General features: G+C 42.4%; 2 protein-coding genes across 2 annotated transcripts; both read left to right on the top strand.

The window, feature by feature from the left end:
* Positions 1-5273: 5273 nt before the first annotated feature.
* cct3 (chaperonin containing TCP1, subunit 3 (gamma)) lies at positions 5274-12387 on the top strand. Its single transcript, XM_086280459.1, has 14 exons — positions 5274-5415; positions 5916-5977; positions 9592-9642; positions 9734-9796; positions 9878-9974; positions 10103-10220; positions 10294-10480; positions 10595-10744; positions 10888-11020; positions 11163-11244; positions 11322-11502; positions 11584-11829; positions 11919-12050; positions 12152-12387. The coding sequence occupies exons 1-14, from the start codon at positions 5388-5390 to the stop codon at positions 12242-12244; spliced, it is 1623 nt and encodes a 540-aa protein (XP_086136585.1). The 5' UTR covers positions 5274-5387; the 3' UTR covers positions 12245-12387.
* Positions 12388-14835: 2448 nt separating this feature from the next.
* On the top strand, positions 14836-23157 carry glmp (glycosylated lysosomal membrane protein). Its single transcript, XM_086280021.1, has 7 exons — positions 14836-14991; positions 19427-19591; positions 20696-20794; positions 20874-21038; positions 21112-21330; positions 22066-22334; positions 22414-23157. The coding sequence occupies exons 1-7, from the start codon at positions 14896-14898 to the stop codon at positions 22586-22588; spliced, it is 1188 nt and encodes a 395-aa protein (XP_086136147.1). The 5' UTR covers positions 14836-14895; the 3' UTR covers positions 22589-23157.
* Positions 23158-23710: the final 553 nt, after the last annotated feature.

The following is a 23710-nucleotide window of genomic DNA, read 5'->3' as shown; positions in this document are numbered from 1 at the left end:
ATGACAATAGTTATCAATGAATAATGAAAGATTTATGGTCCCAACTTTAGTCAGTATAGATTTGGTGCATATTTGAATAAATTCTGTTTTATTACCATTAAGTTTAAGAAAGTTCTGAAACCTTGATTTCACTTTAACGATAAGAAATGTGGGTATGAGAGTAACTATAGGTTTGGAAGTAGATTTGGGTGTCATCTGCGTAGCAGTGGAATTGAATGTTATATTTCTTGAAAATATTACCTAGATGTAGGAGATAATAAAAAGCAAAGATCCCAGGACAGAGCCTTGGGGTACACAGGACTTAACTGGAGTAGATGGTGATCTGTGAATAAGTAATTGAAAAAAACTGTGCACGGCCAGAAAGATATGAGGTAAACCAGGCGAGTGCTATATTTTTGATGCCAATAGATGTTAATCTATGAAGAAGGATGCCGTGGGAGATTGTATCAAAAGTTGCCATAAGGTCAAGGAGAATGAGGATAGTGATGAGTCCAGAATCTGCTGCAAACAAAAGATCATTTGTGATTTTTCCTAGAGCTGTTTCTGTACTATGGAATGAACGGAAGCCAGATTAAAATGGTTCAATTTTTTCAGTTTTATTTATACAGCACCAAATCACAACAACAGTCAATTTTAAGGTAGACCCTACAATAATACATACAGGAAAAACAACAATTAAATGACCCCCTATGAGCAAGTACTTTGGCAACAGTGGGAACACGTGAACACGTAAACATTCGGCCCATTTCTCATGGGGCGCTGCTAGCTTGAGTGACACACATGTCTAAGATGGACTTTATACAGTTTATTCCTCTGCACGACAGACTGCTCTATACAGGTTACAGGGCACGCCTCTGAGCGCATCTATCATTAATGCTACTGTGCATAAAGCTCCGACAATGGTACAGACCAGCGGTTCATTACACTCCCACCAATCATGCTATGATTTACAAACTAGCTAAATCATACATGATTCTGAACAACAACAAAAATGAAACCACTTCAGCCAATATAAAGGTGTACAGACCATGATAGAGCAGTTGCCACTTGGAATGGTACATTGTTTATGTCAATATGTCAGTTCATCTCAGACAATAACATGTTTGTTATTATTCTCTTTCAACAAGAACCACCAATTTTTGGATAGGCTGCTCGATAATGGGGGGCTTGAAAGCACGGTCCTGTTTTTTGGTCCGACTTTGGTCTCCTACTTGAACCTTGACCCGACGGACTAAACCATCATCCCCTTCAATAGTTTCAACTATACGTCCCAGTTGCCACTGACACCTTGGTAACATACCTTCTTTGATGATAACAATGTCATTCACTTTTAGATTGCGGAGGGTTTTGTGCCACTTCTGTCTTGTGGAGGCATTCATGAGGTATTCTCTTTTCTGCTCAGTTAAGTATTCTACTCTATGCCACCTCTTCACTGCATACATTTCAATTCAATTCAATTTTATTTATATAGCGCCAAATCACAACAAAAGTCGCCTCAAGGCGCTTCATAGATACAGAGAAAAACCCAACAATCATATGACCCCCTATGAGCAAGCACTTTGGCGACAGTGGGAAGGAAAAACTCCCTTTTAACAGGAAGAAACCTCCGGCAGAACCAGACTCAGGGAGGGGCGGGGCCATCTGCTGCGACCGGTTGGGGTGAGAGAAGGAAGACAGGATAAAAGACATGCTGTGGAAGAGAGACAGAGGTTAATAACAGATATGATTCAGTGCAGAGAGGTCTGTTAACACATAGTGAGTGAGAAAGGTGACTGGAAAGGAAAAACTCAATGCATCATGGGAATCCCCCGGCAGCCTACGTCTATTGCAGCATAACTAAGGGAGGATTCAGGGTCACCTGCTCCAGCCCTAACTATATGCTTTAGCAAAAAGGAAAGTTTTAAGCCTAATCTTGAAAGTAGAGATAGTGTCTGTCTCCCGAATCCAAACTGGAAGCTGGTTCCACAGAAGAGGGGCCTGAAAACTGAAGGCTCTCCCTCCTATTCTACTTTTAAATACTCTAGGAACAACAAGTAGGCCTGCAGAGTGAGAGCGAAGTGCTCTAATAGGGTGATATGGTACTACAAGGTCATTAAGATAAGATGGGGCCTGATTATTTAAGACCTTGTATGTGAGGAGCAGGATTTTGAATTCAATTCTGGATTTAACAGGAAGCCAATGAAGGGAAGCCAAAACAGGAGAAATATGCTCTCTCTTTCTAGTCCCTGTCAGTACTCTTGCTGCAGCATTTTGGATTAGCTGAAGGCTTTTCAGTGAGTTTTTTGGACATCCTGATAATAATGAATTACAGTAGTCCAGCCTGGAAGTAATAAATGCATGAACTAGTTTTTCAGCATCACTCTGAGACAGGATATTTCTAATTTTAGAGATGTTGCGCAAATGGAAGAACGCAGTCTTACATATTTGTTTAATATGTGCGTTGAAGGACATGTCCTGGCCAAAAATGACTCCAAGGTTCCTCACAGCGTTACTGGAGGCCAAGGTAATGCCATCCAGAGTAAGAATCTGGTTAGATACCATATTTCTAAGATTTTCAGGGCCGAGTACAATAACCTCAGTTTTATCTGAATTAAGAAGCATGTCTTCTTTCACAAATTTTCCAGGTGGTGGTAGGGCAACCTTGGACTTCATCAGTATAAGATGGTTTGGAGTAAGAGGTTCAGGTGCTTTTGGGTCGCTGATACTGTCCACAGTCAATGGGTGGCTATTTACAATAGCCATGGCTTCATAAAACAAAGTTCTAAGAGAGGCATCGTCTAGTCTTCCTGCACACTGAGCAGTAGTGGCATTTAGCACATTACGAATGCTCCTAATGGCCACCTGCATGACTTGCAGAAGGAGCACTGAAAACAAACTCACACTGTTTGTCTGCCAGGAAAGCTTCCAGTGCCTGCATGTCACACGCCTCTGCCTTTCTAAATGGAGGGACAGTAACTGCGTGTGTATATGTAAGCGTGTAAAACCTGAAGATAGTCAGATTAACAGTATTTTGTCTCTATCTGCCATTCTGCAATTCATCTCATGTAAAAAATAACATGCGCACAGCGTGACGTGAAAAAGGCACATACCTTTGACGTTGCGTGACGAACTCTGTATTCCTCGTCCACACGTAAACGCAAAAAAGGAGTTTTAAAAAATCTCAGTTTTCGGTGATTCGAAACACCGTTTATGTGTGGATGAAGCAGCTGTGTTTTCAAAAATACCCATTTAGGTGTGGACGTAGCGTAAAAGAGTTAGTAGTTTACTTTCTTACTACCTGTAATTTATTGCAGATTACTTGTATTTGCTTAATTGCTTACTAAATGTTTGAGGTGTGAAATGGATTGGAATGGATTGCATTTATATAGCGCTTTTCTAGGCACCCAAAGCGCTTTACAATTCCACTATTCATTCACTCTCACATTTACAATGTGAAATAAATCACAATGGAGCAAAATATGGGTGTGTGCCCCCCCCCCCACGAACATTTTTCTTGTAAAACAAAGGGGGGCCCAGCAAAAAAAGTTTGGGAACCACTCCTGGAGAGTGTTGTTACACTTGGTTGACTGTTGTGATGGGTTCTCTCTTCACCATTGAAATGATTCTGCAATCATCCACCACTGTTGTCTTCCTTGGACACCCAGGTCTTTCGGGGTTGCTGAGTTCACCTGTCCTTTTTTTCCTTTCTCAGGATTTACCAAACTGTAAATTTTGCCACTTCTAATATTGTAGCAATTTCTCGGATGGGTTTTTCTGTTCTCTTTGACCGCGTGGTGTCTGTTCATAATAAAATTTTCCAAATGCAAGCACAACACCTCAAATCCACCCTCTTTTTGAAGGGACCAAACGTAAATGGACAAGTGACTCAACAGCTATTCATAGGCAGGTATGGATAATTTCTTCGCCATGTCATTATCAACTAATTAATTGATAATGACATGGCGAAGAAATTATCCATACCTGCCTATGAATAGCTGTTGAGTCACTTGTCCATTAACGTTTGGTCCCTTCAAAAAGAGGGTGCCACATATTAAGAAGAAGAAACTCCTAAACACTTCATCCACATTGAATATGGATACCCTAAATTAAATGTCATTTCTATAATATGACTATAATTAGAATATATTTCAGTAAACAGGTAACAAAACAAAAGTTGTCAGTGTCCAAATAGATATGGACCTAACTGAAGGCTACTCTGAGTGCTCAAAGCACTTTATACAGCAGATCACATTAGGTCTGTTGCATTTTCTAAGTCTAGGATACCAAGCGATTCCACTTAATAAATAGATGCATAAATCCAGCTGCGGTTGTTGTTTAAGTCTCGGTTGAAAAGCTCAATCCTCTGGTTGTGCACAGAACTTCCCATTAAGCCAGAGCCTTCACCCCTGCTTGTTCTCATGTCCTCCCAAATGTGAGACTTCTCACGTAACCCCAGATATGCAGGGGTCTGCCAAATTGTCCAACAGCTGCAGTAAAGAGCGCTTTTACAGTCTCAGCTCTGATATCAAACATCAACACCCCGCTCCATGAAAAACAAACTTCCAACGAATCAGCTTGTGATTTGCATCTATATGTCATATGAAATTTGGATGAGGCACGGCATATACTCGCCAAGCAATTGCAGCTCTTCTGGATAGAACACCAGCCGAGTCCACTCCCCCTAGTGACTCTCTTAGACGCCATCTTTGAACCACTATATTTTTGGAATGCAGGTGTCCCATCAGCATCATTTCTCCAACAGTTGGATGTTCCGTTTTTATCTGAGAAACTATCTGATGATTTAAATATAATATTTAGATGTAAAATTTGTATTTTATATAGTATTTAGATTAAATATATTTTGAAATACAAAAAGTTTGAAATATAAAACGTTACAAATATTTTCGTAAATGTTGTAAAAAGTGACTCGAAAAATGTTTTCATAAGGTTTGGAGCTAAATGTGTAAAACTGTTGCCGCTAATTTCAGCATTTTCAGTTTACAAACGGCGCACCATAGGTAGGTAGGATGAGGGTAAGAAAAAGCTCTGAGACGCCCATGCTCCTGAGCATAAATTGTTTCTTTAAAAAAAGCAAAAAATGTCATTTTAGAAGTTCAGTCCAAAACTCTGAATTCTGATGGTGCTTATTGTAGAAGCTGCTCTATTTTTAGCGGAAATAGTTTTTAATACACGGAAATAATATGAAACTAAAGGCTGATTTTAGTCTCCATATGAAAGGGCGACCCTTTTGCCTCATTCAGTTTATTGGTGGATCTGCCTATCTGTCACGTAATGTTCTCTCTGATTAGTCGGACCCGGGCTGTTTGCCCGCCCCTGTAGGTGGAGCCTTCCTCTCTCCTCGTGCCACCCAGAAGCTTCCAGGCTGTTGTCCGGCACGCGCTGTGAAAATGATCGGCCAGCAGGTTTTAGTGCTCAGTGAGTATTCTTATTTTCCTCCAAAGCTTTTACAAAACCACCGACAACCGTACGCAGGCCGTTCGGAACTGCCTTCGATCCGCTAACAACCCAGAGACGCACAAAGCGGGGCGCGGCCGGCGTTAGCATGTTAGCCCGGTTAGCAGATGGATGATAGGCTAACTTAAGCTAACCCGTTACTCAGCATGAACACGGAGCTAGCAGGCTAACGGTTCCTTTGAGGCTAAAATCAGGCGTTCATGTGATGGAGTGAAGGTGGAATCCTCCATCTGTGTTAGTGTGAACTCACTTATTGATTATGTCATTAGGAACATGTCATTGTGTTTCTGATCATTGTGATTGATCCAGAGAGAAGAGTCATCATCAGTACTGATCGTTTTCTTTTTCAGGCGGAACCTCTGCCTATTGAAAACGGATCATCACTGTACGAATAAGAATAAAGAGTAACAGCACTGCGTGTATGCGGGCAGTAACTTCTGTGTGTGTTTGTGTCTCTGCAGACCAGAACGTGAAGAGGGAGTCTGGACGTAAAGTCCAGACCGGGAACATCAATGCAGCAAAGGTGCGTTTGTTCTACAAGGCTCTGCTCACTTCCTTCTGTGCCCTTTAGGTCACAAACTGAATAACCTGCTTTGTGATCCAGACGATGTGTTGGTGCTGTGCACAGCGGTCCCCGCACCACTGCTGACATATATCTTGCCTATCAAATTTGTTACCGTGGTAACTGACATGTCCAATCTGGCAGGTGCTCCAGCTGTTGGTTGTAGTCAGTCTTGGCCTGCTCCTCTTCTTGTAGGAGCTGGGCTGGGTAAAAAAAATAGAATCATGACCGGATTGGTCTCATAGCACAATGAGCTTCTTGATGAGCTTCACACTGTCCTTAAAGTTATTGGTTAGTTACTTAATAAGCAGCTGTGTCCAAGTGCACTCACAGAAGGCAAACAAACATTATGTTCTGTGTCTGAGCAAAAAACCTCAGGTCTGGCTAATTGAGGAAATCCACCAGTGACAGTAGCCTGGGTTAGCCAGGGCCTCCTCTGCTCCTCTACTCATGCTTTTAGCTTGGTTCTATGTAGAACCCATAGTACCTATGCAGTGTGTCCCCATCCTTTCACCCTGTCATAGCTTGGATAGAGTTTTTTGTTGTTTTTTTAACTAAAATAAAAGCATTGTGTTTGGACAGCTGTTTAAACTGATTGTATACATTTCTAAGATTTAATCTCCTGAATATTTAATATTAGTAATTAATAGGATGAACGTGTTTATTTGTCACTGAGCAATTAATAGAATACTCAGTTACTAAAATAATGAATAGCTTTATCCAAGTGTTTATGATTATTTAGTCATTGAATTTATACATATATTTGCTCATAAATGAAGAAGAGTAAAATTTGAAGAAGATAAAAAAGGTGTTTAAATTTGTGTGCTTTGTTAGCTTTCTGTTTAGAAGCTGCAGAAAACATCTGCCAAAGGATGTGTAGTGCATTCACATGCGGTATTAAATTGTTTTTATATAAAACATTGTCCTAAATGCAAAAACAAATTGGTTAAAAATGCACTTATCAGTAAGGTAAATGTTACTGTCTGATGGAGATTTCTGACAGTCCTACACTATATCGTGGGGCGATCGTGGCTCAAGAGTTGGGAGTTCGCCTTGTAATCGGAAGGTTGCCGGTTCGAGCCCCGGCTTGGACAGCCTTGGTTGTTGTGTCCTTGGGCAAGACACTTCACCCGTTGCCTACTGGTGGTGGTCAGAGGGCCCGGTGGCGCCAGTGTCCGGCAGCCTCGCCTCTGTCAGTGCGCCCCAGGGTGGCTGTGGCTACAATGTAGCTTGCCATCACCAGTGTGTGAATGTGTGTGTGAATGGGTGGATGACTGGATATGTAAAGCGCTTTGGGGTCCTTAGGGACTAGTAAAGCGCTATATAAATACAGGCCATTTACCATATATGAATGTGTTAGTTGTGTGCGTGTGTGCGTACATAACAACCCTACAGACCAGCAGATAGGGCTGCTCAATTAATCGAATTTTAATCACGATTACAGCTTTCAGCCATGCCAAGCTCCTTCTGAAATGACTTGGGCTGTTCCAGGACCAGACACCAGATGCAAAGTGAGAGAAGGGCATTAGAATAATAAAATATATCCCCGCCATGTCTGAAATATCTTTCAACGATCATTAAAAATGACTGAGCCGATTATTAGCCCCTCCCTCGTTTATCCGCGACACCTTAAAGGCCGGTCCGTGAAAATATTGTCGGGCATAAACCGTCCGTGGCGCAAAAAAGGTTGGAGACCGCTGATCGAAAGCTCGGAAAGCTAAGCAGAAGTTATTTGGAGAGGAGAGTGACTGCCGTTGGCTGAAAAGAGAGGTAAAAAAAACTTCAGTGGTGTTGCACACTATTTTATATTATTTTTTAAAGTCATTGGTAACCTTTTAAAGCCGGTCAGAGCAGCACGCTCCGTTTTGTGTAACTATTTTTAAATCCCTGTAGAACCGGAACTGTGTAAGCTAGCGCAATAAACCGGAGGAGCTGTACTTACATCTGATGCCATCAGCTTGTCCTCGGTCACGGTTTCCTTCCACATAAAGCTTTGCAAAAATTGCATAAAAAGCACTTGCAGCAACAAAAACATAATATTCCAGAAACACGCTTTGCCGATCCGATCAGCTGTTCGTAACACTTCCCACAGTGAAACAGATGTCAGCGGAACTGTCGCATGTCCGCTATTTCCTGCTCGAAACCGGAAGTGATGTCATTTTCGCGGAAATTGTAGTTTTTTACTTGTAGGCCTTAAAAGCCTATACTGGTCATGTTTGACTTTTCTGAATAGTTTCTGGGATGCTTAGAACTCGAATTGCAGTGCTGGAAATCGTTTATTTTGATGCACCTGCTGTTTTCTTTGCAAATTTGCATCATAGGATTGTTTTTTCGTTTTTCCTGCAGTATATAAAAATTGGTGTATCTCCAAAATAAAACTATGAAGACACTCAAAATAAATTTCCTGTTGTTGTAAACTATTTTTTGCAACTTTTTTGTATTTAAAGTTTTGAGGGATAAACCTCTTAAATTTCTCCAAGTAGAAATATATGTAAAAAAAACAAAAACGATTTTCAAATTTTTTTTGTAGTTTATTGCACTTTTTTGCAATTAATGTAGTTACTATGGACTTAATGCATACATATTATTAAAATATGGGCTATAACAGTTGCATAGCAAATTAAAATGCTCCCACAAATGGCACTACAACATGTAAAAAAATAATATGAGCTCTGGCGGATTTGGTTCTATAGTAGGTCTTAAAGGGTTAAATAAATATCGTCAAATAATCGAGATCTCAATTTCAGTGAAAATAATCGTGATTATCATTTTTGCCATAATCGAGCAGCCCTACCAGCAGAGAGTTTGTGCAGAACGGGTCAAACTCAGATTTAGATTTTAGTGTGTTACACACAGCCTGTGCACACTGATGGCTTACCTAAGAAACACCTGCAGAGAGCAGTTTACAGTGCTGACAGTGACATAATCATGTTCACTGATTGGCTGATAGTTCAGTCTGAAACAATGTGTACACGGGTTTCATTCTGCTAACAGCGTCAGACACTAACGGGGAGCTGTGTGTTTCCTCTGAATGCCGGACTGGCTGTGGCACAGAAAGCAAAAAGGTGATGCTCAGAGACTGAGTCGGCACATAACTAGACCGGTTCAGGCTGGTCCAGGTGCTGCTCAAGGACCAGGAGTACCATCACAAACATCTCAGCAAAGAGCCAGCTCCTGTGTGCTCCATTATTGACCATTGTCACACACACACAACCTGCTGAAGCTCCAGCTTTTATTGACTTTTAGTTATCCTGGCAGAATATTGGCATTCTGGTCTCTCAGTGCTCTACATAGATTCACTGCAGGAGGATAAATGAACTCAAATTGTGTGTGACAGATAAAATCTGATCATATTAACACAGACCAGTGTGATCAGCATGACTAAATAATAATCAATAAGCAGTTGTACACCTGGCTCTTTGAAACATGTTACAGATGACATGCTAACTCTGAGATCCCCAGTGGGTCGTGAGCACAGACTCACCATAACCTTACAGGTGATAGGAACTATTGATCTGACCCGCTGGGATTGATTGAGTGATCGATTGACCCCTTGATCTCTTTGTGCGTTTCAGACCATCGCTGATGTCATCAGGACCTGCCTTGGCCCAAGGGCCATGATGAAGGTCAGACCCTCTGCACATGCACAGCAAGAGAAGTGTTGTCGGCATGCTAATATGCTAACATGTGCCCCTGTGTGTGTTTGTGTATATGTAGATGCTGCTTGATCCCACTGGAGGAATCGTGATGACCAATGATGGAAATGCCATCCTCAGAGAGGTCAGTCACTCACACGCTCACACTCATTCAACATCTAATCAGGCGTGTGATTCCTCACCTGCTGCATTTCCTTGGCAACAGATCCAGGTACAGCACCCAGCAGCGAAGTCGATGATTGAAATCAGCCGTACACAGGATGAGGAGGTGGGAGATGGAACCACCTCGGTCATCATACTGGGTGAGGAAGAGGACGAGAAACGTGGCACACAATCACACGATCTCTCAGTTGATCTAAAACCTGTCTTTGTCTCTCTCTCCCCCCCTCTCTCACTCTCTCTCTCTCCCTGTCACCTGTGTGACCTTCAGCCGGTGAGATGCTGGCAGTGGCTGAGCAGTTTCTGGAGCAGCAGATGCATCCGACTGTGATCATCAGTGCTTACCGCCGGGCGCTGGAGGACATGTTGGACACCCTGAAGGAGATCAGGTAACAGCTGTTCCAGCTGCGATGAAGTTGCCATGTCCTATGCTATGTGTAACTTTGCCCCCTCCCCTCCTAGCACCCCTGTGGACACGTCAGACCGCTCCATGATGCTGAAGATTGTCCACTCAGCCATTAACACCAAAGCTCTGAGCCGCTGGTCTGAGCTGGCCTGTAACATTGCGCTGGACGCCGTGCGCACTGTGGAACTGGAGGAGAGCGGTCGCAAAGAGATTGACATCAAGAAGTACGCCAAGGTGGAGAAGGTACGAATCACTGTGGGCCAGTCGCTTTAAACTAGGGTTGGCTCGCCTGCCTTCAGGTTGTTTGTTAATAAAGTTTTATCTGTCCCGTTTCCAATGATGGTGTGCTGCATACAGGTTCCTGGTGGAATCATCGAGGACTCATGCGTGCTGAGAGGAGTCATGATCAACAAAGATGTGACGCACCCAAGGATGAAGAGGATGATCAAGAACCCACGAATTGTCTTGCTCGATTGCTCGCTTGAGTACAAGAAAGGAGAGAGTCAGGTGATACACACACACACACACACACACACACACACACACACACACACACACACACACACACACACACAGACAGAGGTAGTTACACTTGTTTGCGTGTGTGTGTTACTTGTGTTAATGTTTGTCTGTGGCTCCGCCCCCTGCAGACAGATATCGAGATCAGTAAGGAGGAAGACTTTGCCCGGATCCTGCAGATGGAGGAAGAGTACATCCAGCAAATCTGTGAGGACATCATCCGCCTCAAACCAGACTTGCTCTTCACCGAGAAGGGGATCTCAGGTACATGTCAGCTGCAGCTCAGCAGAGAGAGTGGAGCTGGTGCAGAGCACCAAGATGGTGAACAAACGTGAAGGGAAAGTCCTCTGAGGTCAATGCCTGAAACAAAATAACAGCGTAGCATTTACTTCCCGTTTCCTGTCAGATCTCGCTCAACATTACCTGGTGAAAGCTAACATCACCGCCATCCGTCGCGTCAGGAAGACTGACAATAACCGCATTGCGAGGTACGCAGCAGCCAATCAGCGTTCTGCTCCTCAGACAGGAAGTTTTAGCGAGCTGTAAATAACTGTTTCTCTCTCAGGGCGTGCGGCGCCCGGATTGTGAGTCGGACGGACGAGCTGCGTGAGGAGGACATGGGCGTTGGAGCTGGGCTGTTTGAGGTGAAGAAGATCGGAGATGAGTACTTTACCTTCATCACTGAGTGCAAAGACCCCAAAGCCTGCACCATCTTGCTGAGGGGGGCAAGCAAGGAGATCTTGGCGGTGAGCGGTGGTCGATCAATCAATCAGTCAGTGAGGTGATTGGTAAATCCAAGGATTGGTTAACACTGTCTCTGTCCACAGGAAGTGGAGAGGAACCTGCAGGACGCCATGCAGGTGTGCCGTAATGTGTTGCTCGACCCCTTCCTGTTGCCAGGCGGTGGCGCAGTGGAGATGGCGGTGTCGAAGCACCTGACGGAGCGTTCCCGTGCTCTCACCGGTGTCGAACAGTGGCCATACCGTGCTGTAGCTCAGGCGCTCGAGGTTATCCCCCGAACATTGATCCAGAACTGTGGTGCCTCCACCATCCGCGTTCTGACATCACTGAGGGTAAGCAAATGAGGTAACAGCAATAAAACTTTATTTAACGTGTGTGTTGTTGAGAAGTCAGTTGTTTGTATTTGTGTGTGTGTGTTCAGGCCAAACACACTCAGGATAACAGTGTGTGTTGGGGTGTGGACGGTGAGAGTGGCTGTCTGTCCGACATGTCAGCTCTTGGGATCTGGGAGCCATTCGCTGTCAAAGCTCAGACCTACAAGACCGCCGTCGAGGTCAGAACTTCCCACACAGCAGTACATCCTGATGTGTGATTGATATCAATGATTACTGATCAGTAGTGTGATTGATACTGATGATACTGCTGTGTTTGTAGACGGCCATCTTGTTGCTGCGTATTGATGACATCGTCTCTGGTCACAAGAAGAAGAACAAAGAGGAGCAGATGGGAGGACAGGGAGCTGAGTAGACCCACATCTGTCCGCATCACTCTAGATCCACGTCAGTCTCTCTTCCTCTGTGTGTGTGCGTGTGTGTGTTTGTGTGTATGGATGGGGACTAGTTGACTCAGTGAACTGTAACAACAGTTAATAAAGTTACCTTTGAAACCTGCGTGATGTACTTTTATGTTTTTTATGAGATTGTAAACCTGGTTTAGGTTTATTTTTCATTCTGCCAACAAAGAAGCTTACAATTATCTCTGTCTTTACATGCTTAGCTGTAAAAGAATTTTCCTCATACTCAGGGGCTTGGGTTTTCACACTTTAACACCATCCCCACCTGATGTTTCGATAAACAGTTGAACCTAGGTGCAACATCTTTAGCTTGCTACTGAAAAGCTGAAGGTAATGTTTTTATTTGAATCAGCTTTTTAAGAAGTGTCCATTTAAAAAAAAAAAAAAAAGATTGTGAGCTTTAAATTTTAATATTTAATAATTTCATTATCACTTGCCTGAGTTTATAAACTTTGTAACGTTTAAGTTTTTTATGCCATTTTGTTCCTACCTATTGTTTAGAGTGGGATTGTTTATGGTGTGTAACATGCTCTGTGCCATGTGTGTTGAGGAATCGAAAAAATGAAAAGTTGACTGCACACTGTCGAATCGGTATTTATTATACAAGAGAACTTTTAACATAAGCTAGCCTGCCATACATCCAGGGACTGAGAAACACAAAAAGGCACCGTGGCTGAGATTTGACGAGGCTAGGAAGGAAAGCTTAATTACATGGAAGGCAATAAGGAATAGGAATGAATAAAGTTAATTCAGATATGGGCTGATAGTTGAAGTTGAAACAAACACACAGAAGACTTCTGCATCAAACTTTTTTACTCCCATCTCCATTAACTTTTTCAAAGATGTTTTGTAATGCGTTCTGTCTTTCAGTTAAAAACTTATATTTCATTTATTTCTTTTAAAACAAGAGGACGTAAGGACTCCATTAAGTGGAAGGCTGTTTTTCTGTTTGTTAAGGACCAACAAAAAAAGCTTGTGTGTGACAAGGCAGATAAAGATGGACATTTGGTTCCCTGTGTTTTGAATATTTTTAACATCCATTCTAATTAACATTTATTTATGGGTACAACAATGAACAAAAACATATTTTTTTGCATCAGACATCAATTGTAATAAGGGAACTGTAGACAGAATTCACCACTGACTATGCGATGATACGAGGTGATTTTTAATTAGCTTGTGATGAGATTTTATTAACAACAAACAGATATCTAAAAGGTGCAGAATGGGGTTTAAATGGTTTGCCTGGCATAAATCTAAACCTAGTTGGATGAATCTACTCTCTGTGTTCTCAAATCTATAGTTCTTGGATAGGTGACTAAGGTGCTGCCACGTCCATTTCTAAATTGACTGAAGTTGTCGCCGCACTCTGAGTGAAATGCCTTCATCCAACATCAATCTCGTGGTCACATCAACTCCTTCAATGCATGGCATGCATTTCTCCAGCTGTGTTGTCTTTCAGAGCTGAAATCCAAGCTGAAGCTCCTCCTGTCAAAGGTGGGAGTTTGGCAATTAGTCCTTTCGTGTTGCAGTGGCTAAAAGGATTATACACAAGCTGGCCAGTGGGTGCAGTTCCCAATGGCATCTGTATTTTGGGAAGAAAGCTCCAAGCTTGTTGTTCAATCTGTGTCTGAGATCTTGTATAATATTTTCATGGTAAGGCAGCTCCCTCCTCTTCATCCTCTTCTGATGATAGAGATTCAGAATAACAGTACTCTCTTTCAGAGTCCTCTCTCAATCAGCAGTTTTGTCCTCGTTTAGAAGTTTTCCTTTCAAGGTTCCAGGAAATCTCCCTTTCACTTACATTCCCACAGACCTAAGGTGATTCTTCTTCTTGCTTCTTCTATCTTTTCTGGTTTGTTTTGAAATCTCATGTTGCTTTAGCCAGTTGTACATTTTTTTCTTTTTCTGGGATTCTTTGTTGCCTCAATGTAGTTGCTCAAAAGTTGTACCTTGATATGGTGGAGGTGAGTTTGCCGACAAAGATGGATATAAAAGTGGAGTCATAGGTGCAGCCTCTGCAGCTGCTGGTCTAGTCTCAGTTGCTTTGAGATTCTGGCTTTGTGTTGCAAAATTCTGCCTCTTCCCTTTAATGTTTCCATTGTCTGTACACAGTTTGATTCTTAAACAAAATAAAGAATAAAGAAAGCACTCTGCACCCAGATTGGACTTTCTTATGTATGATTGTGCTCTATGTTCAAATAAAGAAAGTTTGAAAAGAGGGGGGGGGTTAGCAAACATGTTCATTAAATTATGAAACAGCAAAATGGCGTAAGTTACAATGATCTGATGCAGAAGTATAATTCATATATAAAAAGTGAACCACGGTCGTAGTGCAGAAAACCCGGGGTTAACTCTGCAGTATAAGCCTTTGGTCAGTTTCACAGAGCTGAAACTCTGACTGAAACAAAAAAGCCGGAGTTTCGACTCAGGATCGACAAACTTAAAGCTGTGAGATAAACCTGCTGCCTGCGCAGTTCAGCCCATGACTGGGTTAGTCTGAGCTCAGCTCTGGTTGGCTGATCTCTTTCTGACACTACGAGCAGCCAGGTCAGCTGACTTCAGGGAACCAGCGGATCATGTGATCAAAGACCGAGCAGAGACGATGGCAGCGGGGAGCGCGTGGAGTGGCGGACTGTACGTGGTTCTCGTGCTGTGGATCGTCACTGTAACGTGCTCCGCGGAGCCCGGACGCAGACAGGTGAGTTCACAGGTGAAGCCGGAACCGGCTCCGAACCGGCTGAGAGCGTGAGGGCCAGAAGGGGAAGCCGGAAGTGACGGAGGCTTGTTTGGTAGCTGCTCAGCTCAGCTGAGGGCTATAGACCCGGGATTAAGGTTGTATCGTGTGATCGATTAGCTGTTTCCCGATTGTTTTGAATAGAGTCGTAAAGAGGCGCAGCGGGTAGAACCGCCTGTGGTCCTCCAATCAGAGAGCAGTTGGAATCCTTTCAGTAACTGAGACATCTATCAGTCTTGATGCATGCTCAATCATCAAGGTAAATAAATCTCAGAAAGTTTGATTTTGTTCATCTGGACGTTTTCAGTGGGAGAAACGTTTCGTCACTCATCCAAGTGACTTCTTCAGTCTCAGCTGTCTGCAGGTTTCCCCAACCTTAAACAGTACATTTGCATAATGACTGAAACTAGCACCAGTGGCAAGTCATGGGCTGTGAGGTCAGTTCCTTGGTTTTTAATCTCATGACCATTGATCAACAACAACTGCTCAAAGCCCACTGATCAAAAGCCATTGATAAATGGGATCAAGCTAGGAAGGCACCTAAAGAAAGCTCCAGCGGATCCAGTAGAGAAGGACAACCATTGCCTAAGTGAAATCCCATAGTGATCCTGTATGTGTCAGGAGTATTAAACAGTTGAGGCGCACTTGTTTCTTAAGGCTGTGTCTTTGTGTAGTTTATGTGAAAAGGGAAAGGCCATCTCTGAATCCAAGAGGGGGGCTAAGGGTACATCTTTTGCCATCTTACAATGCAGTGATTGCAGCCATTCCCCAACTCTTTGTGAGTGGTACTCATGGTCCCTTTGATAAGTGTCCACTGATCAGTGGTTGCTGATTAATGGTCATGAGAATTTACATATTAATGATCAGGGAACTGACCTCCCAGCCCATTGTTCTTTCAGTGGGCTAGTTTCAGTCATTATGCAAATGTACTGTTTGTAAGATTGGCGAAACCTGCAGACAGCTGAGACTGAAGAAGTCACTTGGATGAGTGACGAAACGTTTCTCCCACTGAAATGCCACGTCCAGATAAACAGAATCAACTTTTAGGGAGACACCTATCAGGTTTTTCTTTTCTTAATGAAACTTCCTTAACTGCTTGTCCTACAGTTAAAATAATTTTAAATGTACTCATAATCATCTCACGGACGTAACACGTACAGCTACTTTCACTGCCACTGATATTTATTCTTTTTTTTCCTTTTTCTGAGTTAACTTCAGTAATTACTTTTTCCAAACCACCAACATGTCTTTTAGACCCCATTCCTACATGATTGCTTCTATCATTAATTAATGTTTCAATTTTAAATATAATCAGCAAACCACAGGCCTTCAAGCTGGCAGTAGGTACACCATTACTTAAAAAGCCATCTTTCGACCCGCTGTGTTAGCTAATTACAGGCCATTTTCCAACCTTCCTTTTATCTCCAAAATGTTTTAAACAGTAGTTGTAGTTTCAGTCAGATTTCAGGGCTTATCACAGTAAAGAAGTGGCAAAGGTTACAATCTTTGTGTCTTATTGCCTCTGACAGTGGACTCATTCTGTGCCTTTCCTGCTAGGCCTCAGTCCTTTATTCAATATTGTTGACAATAATATTTTATTACAGTGATTAGCGCATGCTGTAGGTGTTAATATACATTTTTAACATTATGCAGATGACACCCAACTTTATCTATCCATGAAGGCAGATAACCAAATAATTATACTGCAGGAATATCTAAAAGACATAGAGACCTGGATGATCTCTAATTTACGTTACTGTACAGTAACGCCACTGTTTTGCACATGTCTCACTCTGTATAATTTATTTTATATATTTTATTTATTGTTTACTCTATTTAATTTGTAAAATATGTACACACACACACACGTAGAAAAATATTTAGTATACACATCCAGAAATGCATATACTATTATATATTGTACATATATTTATTAGTTTCAGATGTAGCCATTCTTGTATTTTGCTTGTTTACATTATTGTATTTTGCACAACTCTGTTGCTTGTGAAGCTCGCACACAAGAATTTCACTCACATGTGCTGTACCAATGTACCTGCACATGTGATGTGACAATAAAAGTGATTTGATTTGATTTGATTTTCTGCTTGTAAATTCAGATAAAACTGAGGTTATTGCACTTGGCCCTGAAAATCTGAAAACATGGTATCTAACCAGATGACTACTCTGGATGCCATTACCTTGGCCTCCAGTAACGCTGTGAGGAACCTTGGAGTCATTTTTGGCCAGGACATGTTCTTTAATGCACATATTAAACAAATATGTATAAATACTTTCTGATTTGTGCAATATCTCTAAAATCAGAAATACCATGTCTCAGAGATGCTGAAAAACTTGTTCATGCATTTATTACTTCTGGGCTAGACTACTGTAATTCGTTATTCTCAAGATGTCCTAAAAACTCCCAGAAAAACCTTCAGTTGATCCAAAATGCTGCAGTAAGAGTGCTGACCGAGACTAGAAAGAGAGCATATTTCTTCTATATTGGCTTCCCTTCACTGGCTCCCTGTTAAATCCAGAATTGAATTGAAAATCCTGCTCCTCACATGCTACACGGTCTTGAATAATAAGGACTCTTCTTAATGACCTTATAGTACCATGTCATCCTACAGACTGTGGCTTACTTGTGCTTCCTAGATTATTTACAAGTAGAATGGGAGGCGGAGCTTTCAGCCATTAATGCGTGGATCTACCTACTATTAACATTGAATATAAATTCTAAAACTGAATATATTGCATAGTGTAACCCCCCTCCACCATTAAAAAATGGTTCAGTCCATAGCGCGGACTGGCTTTATTTCTTGTTTTCAGTAGCAACCGATGGCCATAATTGTGCTAGATCACATTTTGAATCAACACCATGGGCATTTTTAGATTTTAACACAGGTGGTTTGACTGTTACACTCTGGAAATGGAACGAAGGTGAGTGGTATTAACCCTCTGGGGTCAACGGACATGCAAATCCAAATCACATGACCGATTTCAGATGACATGGCAGCAAAGAATGATGAGTATCCATTTCAACTTGTGTTGAAACTTCGGACTTCAAACTATATAGCAGTAATAAACCAGAGTTATGATAAAAGAATATATTCTGTGTATATATACACAATGCTCTTTACTGAATACTATCATCATGTTCAGTGTGCGAATAAAACGGTAAAAAATGTCTAAGCACAGTGCAAAAAAGAAAACCCTTTCCTATTGGTCGAAAAATGTACCACGTCGACCATAAAAAAAATTATATGGCACCACGTGGGGTTTAGTTGTTTAGGAAGAGGGGAGTGACGGAGGTGAGAGAGCGAGCGAAAGAGAAATAATAATAATAATAATAATAATAATGGATTGGATTGATATAGCGCTTTTCAAGGCACCCAAAGCGCGTTACAATTCCACTATTCATTCACTCTCACATTCACACACTGGTGGAGGCAGCTACCGTTGTAGCCACAGCTGCCCTGGGGCGGACTGACAGAAGCCAGGCTGCCATATCGCGCCATCGGATACTGAATTTGAGATGTGAGAGATTTCTAAGATGTGGCATATTTGGAGTGTGTAGTTAATGTGTTGTGTTGACTAGTGTAGTTGGTTGTTTTGTTTTGTGTGTTAAAACAATGAAGGCACTAACAAACAAGTTTTTGGAGCGGCACAAATAAAACAGTGATGCGGACGCTGAGGATCCTGCACAGTATCTTAGCTGTTCCTAGGACTGCGCTCTTCTGGACAGATATCTCGCATGTCGTTCCTGGGATCTGCTGGATCCCCTAGTCTAGCTTGGGAGTCAATGCACCTAGTTCTCCGATTACCACCGGGATGACTGTTAACTTCACCGTCCACATCTTCTCGAGCTCTTCTCTGAGCCCTTGGTACTCCTGCAGCTTCTCATGTTCCTTCTCCCTTATGTTGCTTTCATTCGGTATCGCTACATGTATCACTATGGCCGTTTTCTTCAGTTTGTCTACCACCACTATGTCTGGTTGGGGAGCCACCACCATTTTGTCTGTCTGTATCTGGAAGTGCCACAGGATCTTACCTCGGCCTTTCTCCAGCACCCCAGGGGGTGTCTCCCATTTTGAGCTCGGAACTTCCAGGCCATAATCGGCACAGATGTTTATCTCATCAAAATTACAATTTCTTTTTTACACTTAAATGAAATAATCAAAAACAAAATAAATTGGGCCTTCCATGGTTTTATCCCATAGTGATTTTTTTTATATCTTTTGCTGTTTGCATAATTTAATGAACATTTTTGCTAAAAAAAAATGCCCTTTTTTGTACTCAGTACTATTCAATAAAGGGAAAAAAATATTCAGCAAGATGAGACCAATGGCTGTAGAAAAGATGAAATGCTCTGAGTAGGTTTGCTTCTTGTGTCTTGCAGATTTCAATGCAGTTATACCCCAGCTCACATTCAACCCCTCAAGCTGGTGACCTGCTGCATGTGAGAGCCGTGGGAGACGATGACACGCTGCATTTCCTGTTCTGTAGCCAGGGGGCGCCAACGCTGCTGCTCATCCACACCAACTCAACTTCTTCTGAAGTGCAGGTATGGACAGGAAGTCGGTAAACTCAGTGTGATGTCATCGGACAGAGAAAAGTTTCAGAAAGGGCGTAAACAATCAAGTGAAACCGAGTGCGAACGGCCAGCTTTGTGAGAATAAAAAATATACTTCTGATAAAATGAAAAAATGGATGAAAAGCCTCAGCCTACTGAGAGGGTGATTTTTATTTATTTATTTTATTTATTTGTTTTAATCTTAAGAGCTGCATTGATTTTAATAAATCTGTCCCTGACAAACACTGTTCACTTAATAATAATGATTAAAAGATGATGGAAGATCTGCTCTACCTCCTGAGCTAGAGGATCTACTGATTGGAAGGTTGGTTGTTCGATCCCTGGCTGCTCCAGTCTAATTGCTAAATATCCTTGGGAAAGACCCCAAGTTGGTTCTGATGTGTTTATTGGAGTGTGAATAATAGATAGAAAGCACTTACGCATGTATGAATAGGTATTTACCAAATAATAATTAGGCCCAAATTCCAAATTATAGACGAACTGAGATCCACATCGTGGGTGGGGCTCATAGTCAGAGCATACAAACTGTACAGGTAATCAGTTCTGAACCTGGGAACATGAGCCTGTCCTGCATTATCCAGTGTGCTTCAGACTCAGTGTCCTTTTTGGTCCTGCTGCCCACACACTGAGCCACAGTTAACAAGCCGATAACATCAGTGTGCCTTTTATTCCTCTCACTTATCAGGCATTTGTACGTTTCATTAGCAGACCCTAGGATTTCCTTTTTACTGAGACTTTTTACTTTTTAATGTGAAAGTATATCAGGAGAACTCAGCTGAGAGGGCACAGAGACTTCTTGGGAACCCCAGGGTCTGTCCATAAGCCTGTCATTGGCGGGGCTGTGGGGCTATGGGCTCACAGCTGGAGGATAAATGTTGCCGAAAGAAGGGGCTAAACACTTGAGCCCAACCTTTTAAAATAAAATAAAAGTAATTAAATTAAAAATTAAAATAAATAAATAGTTTAAGTAATTTCTGTTGTTTGTAACATTCTTGACACCCTAATGTTGATATATGTGTGACAGTCACATGACTGTTCATAATATTCTGACCTTGGGTGTGCTTTGTGTCCCAGGTGAACTGGCCTGAGTTTGTGGCTCGCAACACCAGCGGCAGCCTGAAAGTGGAGCCAGAGAGCAGCTTGATGTACAGCAGTGCTGTCGTCTTCAGCCGGGTCAGAACAAGCTCAGTCCACCTTAAATCTTTAGGGTATGTCTGGATACATCTAACCTTAAACTTTTTTTTTCTCTCAGCTGTTGGAGTATGACGATGTGAACGACACGGCTGAGCCGACCTCTGACCTCTTCCCTCCATACGACCTGCAGAACTTCACCTGGAACCCCATCAACCTGTCCGAACCCATGGCGCTTCTCTGTGGCACCGATGCCTCCTTCACCAATGGCTCGCTCTGCCTTCAGGTCTGTTGCCGAGCACAGTGAAATCAGTATTCAAAAATGATCGATACGCTGACAGTCATTATTTTTATTTCAGCTGTCGGTTTTTGACTCTGAGGGGCGGGGAGAGGCATGGCCGCACCTCCTGCACTCTGTTAACTCTTCCCAGTTGGAGGTGTGGTTGGATGGCATACCGGCCCGAGCCACTCAGTCCAGGTTCCTGTTGGAGATGCATGCAGTAGGGGAAGCTTATCCTTTAAGCACAGTCGACGTTTACCAATCAATCGACGATGAGTATACGCCATCGATATTCAAGGTAGCTTTGTGCTGTGCGTTATGTTCTTCTTCTTGTTCTGACATCATTTTATTTTCTTCTTGGAGGAAATCATCCTCATCAAAAGACTTATCCCTAAACCAATGAATGATAAGGACCCTTTAAATATCATGTTAAATTCAATAAATGTACCACCCAAAATGAGAAATCTGGCCCATCATTAACTACATTTATTTTTTATTATGAATTAATGTGGTCTGAATTGAGTATGGTGTGCTGTTTGACGACAGACCCAGTCAGTGATTAGACATAAACTCAGCGGGACATCCAGTGTGACGACCTACTCGACCAATAACCTGCCACAACCCTGGATGTGTGCACACAACCCTGCGCACACATCCAGGGTTGTGTGCGCAGATGGACTCCTTTAGTCTCGGGGGCTGGTTTGGAGGTTTGCTCCACCTTGTTTTAAGCTTCCCTGCAGAAGAAAAGAGTGCTCTATCCTGCTGAAATGCTGCTGAAAATGGGTTTTCTCTTGTTGGCCAAACACAGATTGGATCTTTGAATATTTTCTCACATCAAATGAGGTTTTGATGTTGAGTCACAGAAATATATTTCGATAGATTTTTTTTTTACTGTAGACAGTGGCCCTGTTGGTGTGGGCGGGAGTATGACTTTGATTTTTCTTCCATATGTTTCTGGTCCTGCTCATTCTGTCTACAATGTAGTTTGAGTAAAGTTTGACTGAATGTCCTGTATTGACCTCTGACCCCTCAGGTTTCTCAATGGGTGTCATCAGTGAATGGCAGTTCTGATGTTCTGGGTTATGCACTGTGGAAGCCAGTGGCGTACCGTCAGGCACGGCCGGCTATGGAAGATGCCACGCCATGCCGTCACTCGGTGCCGCGGGCTCAGAGTGGGTCGATGGTGACGGCTTCGTCCGGTCTGATCCGAGGCTTCTTCTCAGATCCAAAGAGCATGGCACTGAATGTGAGCTTTGGCCTGGCGGGGGAACCATTCTACAACGTCACACGCTTCCTCAGCTGGTAGGCTTGTTGTTATTTCTTTGTTGTTTTATCTCTTACTCTCAGCCGATCAGCTCTCATCTCCTCCTTACTCCTCCAGGACACTGCTGGTGGGTGTTGGGTCACCGCCTGTTGACTCCTTCTCTCCTCTGGTTGTTGCCATCATGGCAGTTGGTCTGGGAATTCCCATGATCATCCTGCTGGTTGGTGGAATCTGGCTCTGCATCCGTAAAAGCAAGGGAGCATCCTCAGCCTCCTACGAGCCAATCAACTAATCATTTCACTGCGTTGCCAGAGACCGTTTTAATGTTTTAGAAACAGATGACGTCACAGTGACATTCCAGCCAGTCAGCACACAGCAGAATCCGTGTACCCATTTGTGTTTTTAAAGACAGTCAATGTGTTTGATTGGTGATTGGATAAGATCTTACTCTGTCCTCATCGATTTCTTCCTGAATCAAACCTCCAGACTCACCACTTGGCAGCCATCTTGAAAAACCTGTGGGCTCTTATGCTCATGGTTATTCTGAAGCTTTCTTTTACTTTTTCAGTAGGTCATATAAAATACAATGTTTATAAATAAAATATATCCTTTTTCTGAACCCTCAGTCATTGTTACTGAACCCTGACAGGTTCGTGTCCCTTTCTGATGATGTCATATTCTTACTCTAAAGGGTTCATTTAAAGCAGCTGCTCACAGATGAAGAGTCTGCCACCTTGGGGCCAGTCTTTGACTTTCAGATTAAAAGATGTACGATTAAAATTTTTACTTTGAAACTAAGAAGCAAAGTTAAGTTGATTGTTAATAAAATATATCAGAATTGCCTGATTCAGTTTCTTTCTTCATCAGATGTCAGCTGACATGTCACTGGTGTTTTTTAATAATAAAAAAAAAAAAGCTTTCATATTACAGGATGTCTCACCTGGATTTGTTTGACACCTAGTTGTAATAAGAAGTAAGTTTTTTTTCAGATGGTTTCTCTAATCTAACATCATCAGTCAGGACAGGAGGTCACATGAAATTGGTTATCAGTTTAATAAATCAACCCAGGATTTATTAGTCTGGCTACAGCACATTCATATGAATGGGCTGGTGTTGGCAGCACGTTGTAGAGACATGCACAGGTGTGCTGAGAACAGAGCAGCTGATTTTACTCAGAAACATAATTATAACAGTCCCCTCAAGGTGCTTCATATTGTAAGGTAAAGACCCTTTGATAAAATAGAGAAAACCTAAACAATCAGATGATCCTTGAGCAAGCACTTGGTGTGGCGGTGGAAAGGAAAAACTCTTTTAACAGGAAGAAATTTTCAGCAGAAACCGGCTCAGGGAGGAGCGGCCATCTGCTGGATTCTTCCACAGAAGAAGCTGAACTATGGACACGCACACACATACA

The sequence above is a fragment of the Aulonocara sp. 'chitande type north' Nkhata Bay genome, linkage group LG22 (genome assembly GCF_057382095.1).
Source record: "Aulonocara sp. 'chitande type north' Nkhata Bay isolate Kocher_YH1m ecotype deep benthic linkage group LG22, A_spYH_male_GT1.1, whole genome shotgun sequence".
Lineage (NCBI taxonomy): Eukaryota > Metazoa > Chordata > Actinopteri > Cichliformes > Cichlidae > Aulonocara > Aulonocara sp. 'chitande type north' Nkhata Bay.
Note: the sequence above shows the minus strand (reverse complement) of the source record. Positions and strands in the feature narration are given on the sequence as shown.

What these genes read in the sequence shown, in the direction of transcription:
- glmp (XM_086280021.1), top strand. Translation starts at nt 14,896, where the DNA reads ATGGCAGCGGGGAGCGCGTGGAGTGGCGGACTGTACGTGGTTCTCGTG. An exon ending in CGGAGCCCGGACGCAGACAG is followed by an intron (nt 14,992 to 19,426) that starts GTGAGTTCACAG and finishes TGTGTCTTGCAG; the next exon opens with ATTTCAATGCAGTTATACCC. An exon ending in ATGGCTCGCTCTGCCTTCAG is followed by an intron (nt 21,039 to 21,111) that starts GTCTGTTGCCGA and finishes TTTTTATTTCAG; the next exon opens with CTGTCGGTTTTTGACTCTGA.
- cct3 (XM_086280459.1), top strand. Translation starts at nt 5,388, where the DNA reads ATGATCGGCCAGCAGGTTTTAGTGCTCA. An exon ending in CCAGCAGGTTTTAGTGCTCA is followed by an intron (nt 5,416 to 5,915) that starts GTGAGTATTCTT and finishes GTGTCTCTGCAG; the next exon opens with ACCAGAACGTGAAGAGGGAG. An exon ending in GAAATGCCATCCTCAGAGAG is followed by an intron (nt 9,797 to 9,877) that starts GTCAGTCACTCA and finishes CCTTGGCAACAG; the next exon opens with ATCCAGGTACAGCACCCAGC.